The sequence below is a fragment of the Acomys minous genome (genome assembly GCF_964271855.1).
Source record: "Acomys minous genome assembly, chromosome: 12".
In the NCBI taxonomy this organism is placed as follows: Eukaryota; Metazoa; Chordata; class Mammalia; order Rodentia; family Muridae; genus Acomys; species Acomys minous.
Window position 1 is genome coordinate 3,220,308 of NC_140493.1, and position 8,451 is coordinate 3,228,758.

At 50.9% G+C, this 8,451-nt stretch overlaps 2 protein-coding genes across 2 annotated transcripts in view; both read right to left on the reverse strand.

Annotated features, from left to right (window-relative positions):
- The window catches only part of HIGD1C (HIG1 hypoxia inducible domain family member 1C), a 38,338-nt gene extending 34,848 nt beyond the window's left edge, over window positions 1–3,490 (reverse strand). The window contains exon 1 of the mRNA XM_084751515.1: window positions 1,494–3,490. The gene's annotated coding sequence lies outside the window, so the exon portion shown is untranslated. The remainder of the gene's footprint in view (window positions 1–1,493) is intronic.
- A 120-nt stretch (window positions 3,491–3,610) lies between these two features.
- Window positions 3,611–8,434, reverse strand: TMT1A (thiol methyltransferase 1A). Its single transcript, XM_084751512.1, has 2 exons — window positions 7,801–8,434; window positions 3,611–4,865 (listed from the first exon to the last, which is right to left on the reverse strand). Exons 1-2 carry the CDS (start codon window positions 8,296–8,298, stop codon window positions 4,629–4,631), a joined length of 735 nt encoding a protein of 244 aa, XP_084607638.1. The 5' UTR covers window positions 8,299–8,434; the 3' UTR covers window positions 3,611–4,628.
- Between the last annotated feature and the right edge of the window lie 17 nt (window positions 8,435–8,451).

Sequence of the window (8,451 nt, forward strand, 5' to 3'; positions counted from 1 at the left end):
ACTGGGAGGTAGGTAAATCCATGGCAACACTTGTGGGGGCCGCAGCCCCAAGCACTTAAGAGGCTAAGGACCTGACCAGGAAACTGCCCTTCATTCAGGCCCTGGTGCCTTGCTCTGCCCTCCCACCTTTGTTTTGTTTAATTTGAGACAGGGCCTCACTATGTAGCCCTGGCTGGCCATATTACTTCTGCCCCTGAGTGCTGGGATTATAGATGATGCCATATGCCTCAATGCCTTTTGGGAGTTCTTACTTATCTGTAGGTGGGCGTGCATACCCAACGTGGTGCGAATGCCGAGGTCAGAGACAACTTTTGGAAGTTGGCTCTCTCCTTCGACTGTGTGGATTCTGGGCACTGACACAGGTCTCCAGGCTTGGCAGAGAGCCCCGCCCACTGAGCCATCTTGCCTGGCCTGCCTTCGCTGCCTTGAACAGGAATTTCTTCCTTTCATTCCACTGTAGGCCAAGCTGCTCCACGCAGCTGAAACACTCCATCCTCTGTAATTCAGCTCACAGAAGCCCCGGTGCTTCCCCAGGGCTGAGGGGATAGCATTTTCTGGCATCTATGCACTTTCTTCAGAGATGGCTGAAGAGACAACCTTTCCATAGCTTATCCGGGAGCGGAACAAACCCTAGGTAGTCAATAAGCATCACCAGTTAAACAAAAAATAAGGCAGATGCAGGAGAAAGGGCTGAGGCACCTGTTGAACAGCAGAGCAGACCTGGCCTCCCGGTTTTCTCTCAGCGTCCTTGTTGCAAGGTGTGGCTGGCATAACCCCGCCCCCCCTCCAACTTTTCAGCCAGGGGCTGGGCTTCTCCTCCCCAATAGGCTCTTCCCTATATAATTAGACATTTTGTCCTCTCCCTCCCACCACCCCCTCCGCATTTCTCTCTTCCTACATACGCACACTTTCTCTCTCTCTGCCCCCTTCCCTGTGTGCAGAGCAATTTCCCTAGAAGATGAACCCGCCCGAGAGTGCTCCAATAAATCTGATTTTGTTTTGTTTTGTTTTTTATTCCCCCCCCCCCCAGACAGGGTTTCTCTGTGTAGCTTGGCTGTCCTGCACTCACTTTGTAGACCAGGCTGGCCTCGAACTCAGAGTTGTTTTTTTACTTTTAATTCAGCTTGAATTGGCTTACTTCATTGGCAGAGGAAACCTATAGTACAGTCAAGAGTATGTGCCTCATGTACTAGGCCCAGGGTTCAACCCCAGCAGCACAAGAAAAAAAATCAAGGGGGTGTGCATGTGTGTGTGTGTGTGTGTGTCTGTGTGTGTGTGTGTGTTTGTGTGTGTGTTTGTGTTTGTGTGTGTGTGTGTGTGTGTGTGTGCGCGCGTGTGCTTGTGATTCCAACACTTAGGTTGCTGCAGTAAGCGGATCAAGAGTTCTAGGCCCAGTCTACACAGTGAGGCCCTATCTAAAACAAGACCTCACCGTTTATTAAATGTGTTGTTACTTCATTGTTTTGCTATTCTTCTGAAAAAGAAAAGCTCACTGTGTAGACGAGGCTGGCCTCAAACTCACGGAGCTCTGTCTGCCTCCCAAGTGTGCCCTGCACTTCATCCTTCTGTCCTGGTCTGACGGTAGATGACGCCCATACGCTGGAAGAAACGAAGCCTTCAGGAGCAGGTCACCGGGGGTCGAAGTCAACAAAAACACTACAGGGTTTGAGAATCCCATCTCCACCCTCCTGAGGTCCCAGGTGAAGCTCAGAATTAAACAGATACAACATAGATTAACAAAAGAAAAGCACAATTCAGGCTTCGTAAGGAGGTGCAGACCTGGGCTGGAGATGCCGTGGAAGCGCAACCAGCTGAGTCTTAACTCTCAGCATCCACTTAACCGGCAGGCCTGCCCGTGGCACATCTGAACCATGGCTGCCATGGAGCAGAAGCAGCTGCAGCTGCCCATGGAAGCCAGAAAAGGGCATCACATCTGTGCAGCTGGAGTTACACGTGGCTCTGAGCTGGCCTGTGGGTGTTGGGACTCTAACCCAGGTCTCCTGTAATTACGAGCAGGAAGTGCTCTTCACTGCTGAGTCAGCTCTCCACCCCTGTTCAAAGTCAGTTTATTCATCCATTCATTTATTTTTTTTATTTTTGGTTTTTGGAGACAGGGTTTCTCTGTGTAGCCCTTGATGTCCTGGACTCGCTCTGTAAACCAGGCTGGCCTCGAACTCACGAGATCCTCCTGCCTCTGCCCCTGCCTCTCAGAGTGCTGGGATTAAAGGCGTGCACCACCATGCCCGGCTCAAAGTGGTTTTTAAATGTGCATTCTCTGAGACGGAGGAGAAATATCTATAATATGGCAGACATGGCTGTCAAACAGACGGTGCAGTTTTGGAAGCTGGGGCTTCCGAAACTTTCTCGGTAACATGTAAGCAAGAAGATCCTGTGTTTGCTTCTTAAAAGTTGTTCCTCTGGATGCTCTCTAGTAGAAGTGGGCTGTTTGCCACTCCATGCAGACAAGGGGCTGGCTAGTCCTCTTGGCAGAGGGCTGTTACTTTCCAGTGTGATGAGTAAACTTCATGAGGTGCCTGTGCTTCTGTGACAGACATCAGACCAGCATAACCCAGAGGTAACAATGTTGCGTAAAGGAATCTCTGACGTTCAGGGATGAGGCCACTTATCTTCCGAGCCCCAGCAACACTGAATTTGTGCTCTGAGGCAGCGCAGTGGGCCACCTGCCTTCCTGCTCTGGGCATTCAGGAATAGAATCCTTGAACCTAAACATTTCAAAACGCACTCTGGATGGCTGTGGTGGCACATGGCTTTGAAGAGCACACAGCAGGCAGAGGCAGGTGGATCTTTGTGAGTTTGAGAACAGCCAAGACTCTGTCTCAAAACAAAGCCCCCAACACAAAATTCTTATTAAAGGGGTTGGGGCCTCGTGGTATGGTTTTACCTAGCTTGCTTACAAGTCTTGGGTTCAACCCTTAGCATGGCACCACCAAAACCAAAACCAAAAAAGATTAAAAAAATCACAGCTACATACGCACACCACACTCCGATCCTTCCAAAGTAGTTAAAATCTACTAGTGTCCTACAGTCATTTGGGTGCTAAATGTGCCACCCCCTCTACCCAGTAGGCTGCCCTCCCCCCCCCAACAACCCTCCTACCCAGCAGGCTTCTGAGGCTGAGCACTTGGCTCCCAGCCAGCTGTTCTGGAAGGCTGTGAGGCCTTTTGTGGCCTTGCTGAAGGAGATAAGCAGGTCCCTCCCAGGTGGACTATAGCCTTTCAAACTGTAAGCCAAAGCATCAGGAACCAGCCCTTGTATGTTTGTACATGACACCTGGCTGCAAAAGAGCAGTACAACTCCACGTTCAAACACCTTAATTTTCTCTCTTTCTTTCTTTCTTTCTTTCTTTCTTTCTTTCTTTCTTTCTTTCTGAGACAGGGTTTCTCTGTGTAGCCTTGGCTGTCCTGGACTCCCTTTGTAGACCAGGCTGGCCTCGAACTCACAGAGATCCGCCTGCCTCTGCCTCCCGAGTGCTGGGATTAAAGGCGTGTGCCACCACTGCCCAGCTAACACCTCAATTTTCCAAGGGAAAGTTTTCCTTCTCGGAGACACTAAGACACAAACGAAGCCAAATGGGCTGATGTAGAAACTATTATTTCCATTTCTTAAACGAATATGAGTTTATTGATTGATATTTAAAATAGGACTTTTGCAAAATCATCTCAGAAAACATACACTTATTTAGATACATAAAGCTGCAGCTGACAGCGCCGGATGGGCCCACCCAGACCTTCTCTCAATGTGTGCACAGTAATGACCATGGTTTCATTTCAGGACCAGTGGAATTTTTTTCTTCGAAACAGGGTTTCCCTGTGTAGCCCTGCCTGTTTCTGGTACTTGCTCTGTAGACCAGGCTGGCCTCAAACTCAGAGATCTGCCTGCCTCTGTCTCCAGAGTGCTGGGCACGGAGGCCTGCGCCACCACTGCCCGGCTCAAGACCAGTGGAATTTGATCAGAAGCATCCCTCCGTCCTTGTTGGCCACTCTCACAGACTTCTTTTAGGGTCCCCCACACAATGTGCCCATTATCCCTAACTGCACTGGGCCCTTTGACTACCTATAGTCTGCTATGCTCCCCAAAGTATGTGCTAGCTGAGAAGAGGTTAGCCGTAGAGTCCCGCCTGTTCTGTGAGGACACTGGTGTCAGGTGCTCCGAGGTGTGCAGTGCGGGGCAGCAGGCTCTGGTGAGAGGCCGCCAGCCAGAGCATGCGCAGTGCAGAAGCCAGACCGTGACCCGGAGATAGCAAGCGTGTCCATATTTCCTCTCTGCCGGAGTGGGAGGGGGCGAGGTGGGGGTGTTCCTGTGTTAGCCAGGCGTGGATTTTCCCTCAGGCGTGGATTTTCCCTCAGCTGGTATGTATTTATTCGGTTTGCACGCTGTTAGTCCCCCACGCTGCCTCATTGTCAAATGCCTGTGAAAGACCACTGACCTCTTTGGAGGGAGATTCAAAGCTACTTTGATTTGGCTTTGATTTGGTGGGAGACAATATGGAAATGACTAAACAGAAACCTGTAAGGGTGAGTTTGCCTTCACCTTTCCCAGTGAATTTTACATCTAAATCGGAAGCCCTGAACTGTGAGAGCCACTCGGATCTGTCCGGCCATGGCGCACTATTTCACGGCGTACCCGTAAACGTGGGGCCGCACCACAGCCCAGGACAGTGGCGCCTGGATGTGCTGCAACTTCAGCTTAGAGAAGCCGGCCTGCTCCAGGGTCTTCCAGGTCTCCCTCGTGAGATTGCACCCGTCAAACAGAAGGTACCAGGCGGGATCCAGGACCTGTTGCCAGAAGTAATTCCAGGTGGACCGTTCATCTGCCACGTGCTCCATGAAGTAAAACGCCCCTCCCTGAGGAAGAAACACAGACGCAGACGCGGACTTTAAAGATACTGGCTTAAGGGAAGATGCTCTACAAGATGCCCGAAGTGTCAAATTCCAGTGGCCTGACGCCAGCTTTGAGAAGATGCAGGTAAATTAAGATGAAGTAAGGCAGGGGCTGGAGAGATGGCTCAGAGGTTAAGGGCACTGTCTGTTCTTCCAAAGGTCCTGAGTTCAATTCCCAGCAACTACAGGGGGCTCACGACCATCTACAATGAGATCTGGTGCCCTCTTCTGGTGTGCAGGCTCACACGTGGGCAGAACGGGTCCCAGGCACTGGCTACAAGGCGACCGCCTAGAAGGACAGTAGGAGTCCACAGAAGAAGCTTCCTAGACTCAACTCAATATGAAAATAACACCGCGGAGGCGCCGAGCTTTCCTGAACTCGGGGCAGCGTTTCACCATTGGCTTTTATTCGGCCAGGGATGGTGAGTGCTGCTGCCCTTTGACTGTCACTGCAGCCCACATAGGTCACCTAGATGCAACTGCATGGTATTAACCAGCCGCAAAGAAAGAAACCCATCTCCCATCTGTCAGCCTCTTTTCTAACTACTCCAGTCCTGGCTACGCAAAGACAAGACTTTCCAGACGGAATTCAGAGTGTAGGGGCGTAGTTACCCAAAGTAAAACAGGTAAATTAAAGTAATAGAAAACAGTAATAAAAAACAAAACCATGCCATTCCCTCAGGCTACGGCAGGAGACAGGAGACAAAAGCCGAGAGACCAGCTAGGAGCTAAAGGCCTGTGGATGCAGGAGCCTCGTGGGGCGGGGGCGGGGCGAGCTCCAGAGGGTTAGGGTCTGGGGCCCATGAGACTTCTGGCGGGGATATATGCATGGGTTATGTAATGAGAGCCGGGGAAGGACCCTCAGGGTCGAGGAAGCACGTGTTGTTGAAGACGACGAGCACCATTTGGCAATGTCCTCACTAAAGAGCTAGACCTGGGCAGGGTGTAGTGGTGCATGTCTTTAATCCAGTACTTGGGAGGCAGAAGCAGCCAGAGCTCTGTGAGTTCCAGGCCAGCCTGGTAAACATACAAAGTGTCAGGCTAGCCAAGCCCTCTTATTTAGTGAGAGACCTGATCTCAAAAAAAAAAAAAAAAAAAAAAAAAAAAAAAAAAAAGTCATGTGTAAGTTTGGGTACATTTCTTTCTTTCTTTTTTTATTTTTGAGACAGGCTTTCTCTGTGTTAGCCTTGGCTGTCCTAGACTCACTTTGTAGACCAGGCTGGCCTCGAATTTACAACGATCTGCCTGCTTCTGCTTCTCAAGTGCTGGGATTAAAGGTGTGCACCACGACATCTGGCTCTATTGTGTGTTTTAAAGACGGGTGGGATTCATACTTGAGGATGCTCCATTTGCGCCCCTACCCCAGCACTAGGGCTGTGGGTGTGTGCCCTTCAGCCTGGCTAAGGGTCTTCACCTGCTGGCTTTTTTGTTTTTGTTTTGGGTTTGGTTTGGTTTTTTGAGACAGGGTTTCTCTGTGTAGCCTTGGCTGCCCTGGACTACTTTATAGTCCAGGCTGGCCTCCAACTTATAAGAGATTAACCTGCCTCTGCCTCCCAAGAGCTGGGATTAAAGGTAGGAGCCACCACCACATGAGTACCGTTTGTTGCTGTTGTTTTGGTTTTTGTTTTCTGAGACAGGATTTCTCTGTGAAGCCCTGGCTATCCTGGGCTCCCTTTATAGACCAGGCTAGCCTCGAACTCACAGAGATCGACTGCCTCTGCATTCTGAGTGTGCCTCCATGCCCCTGTGGGTTTTCTGTTTTTTAAGTTTGTTTTGTTTTTTGATAGAATTTCACTATATAATTCAGGTGGGCCTTGAACTTGCTATGTAGCGGAGGCTTCCTTCCCATCCTTCGCAGCCTCTGAGACACTGAGACATCATGGGGTTTATATGTGTGGACCTGGACCAACACCCAGCTCTTCACCTTTACAATCCTACAGAGTTGCTGACAGTGGCAAGCCTTCATGCACAGACAGGTTCTTTCCAGTTTGCAAATGCTCCTTTATGGAACACCTTTGGACGGACAAGGCTTTGCACATGTGCAGCTGTAGAGACATTTCTAGTAGAGAAAGTACATTTACTTGACATTTTGATATTAATAAATGAGCTTTCAAAAACCCTTCCTGTGTGACAGGGCCCGTCCCAGGCCCACCCCAGAACCTATAGCCAGTAAGTCTATGACCAAAAACGGCCCCTAGCCAGGATTTATGTCTTTCTCGTATAATCATGTTTTAACTTATATTCCTGTTCCTGCCCAGTTGCTCATCCTTTTTGTTTTCTCTGACCAGTTTTAAAAAACAAAATCAATATTCTTAGTGACCTGTAAATTTTTGTTTTGGTTTTTGAGATAGGGTCTCTGTGTAACTCTGGTAGGCCTGAACCTCGCTACGGCGACCAGGCTAGCATCCAACTCTTAGAGATCCGTCTGCTTCTGCCTCCCCACGGATGGGACTTATAACTTATTTAAATCAGTGGCACAAACCCTTCAGCGGTTCCTGGGAGCGCCTGTTACCACGTGTGATGTTTGAGCCGGCTGCGGGCTCTTCCCTCTAAAGCGGTTTAGAATTTTATACATTCTGATTTGTGCGCCCTCACTGACCTTCGTAGCTCCCTGCCACTACTTTTCTTTCACAAAATTTTTGTTTTCTTTGGAGACAGGGTTTCTCTGCGTAGCCCTGGCTGTCCTGGACTCGCTCTGTAGACCAGGCTGGCCTCAAACTCACAGCGATCTTTCTGCCTCTGCCTCCTGAGGGCTGGGATTAAAGGCGTGCGCCACTGTGCCCAGCGTACAAAACTCTTCTCTAGTCGTTTTCCCTTTGGTTTAGAATTCACCTGAAACTGATGGGGCCACCCTTGCTCACACAGATGAGACTAGCCAGTCCCCACATCTGTCACTCACCGGCCTCAGCACTCGGCACACCTCACGCAGAAGCTTCTCCTGGTTCTCCACCGAGCACAGCACCAGGGTGCAGACCACCACGTCCACCGAGCCATCGGCCACCTGGTGCATGTTCTCCCCGGCCGCCACCACGAAGCGCTCGAACTGCAGCTGCCGGTTCTCCGCGACGCTCTTGAACAAGAACTTCTCGAAGTTGGGGTTGGGGTCGATGCAAGTCACTCTGCACCCCGCGGGGTAGAACTTGAAGTTGGCCCCGGTGCCGCAGCCCACCTCCAGCAGCGACAGCTTCCCGGAGGGGCCGGCGAACTCCTGCAGATTGCCGAAGAGCTCCCGCTTCCTGCTGGCCATCTGCTCGTTGTACATCACGGTGAAGCGCGTCAGGAAGTAGGGAAACCACTTTTTGCATATCCAGCTCCACACGCCCAGGAGGTTCAGCAGGAACATGGGCAGCGACAGGATGCCGACCACAAGCCGGAGGGCCAGGACGGCGAGCCCCATCTTGGCGGGGAGAGGAGAAAGGGCCACCGCCTGGAACGGTCTCACGGAGAAGCAGGGCGCAGGCTCCTGGCCTCGCTCCAGAGCCAATCAGAGAGGAAGGAGGCGCCGGCCGAGCCGAACAACAAAATCCAGACCCGGGGCAGCCCGCCCCAC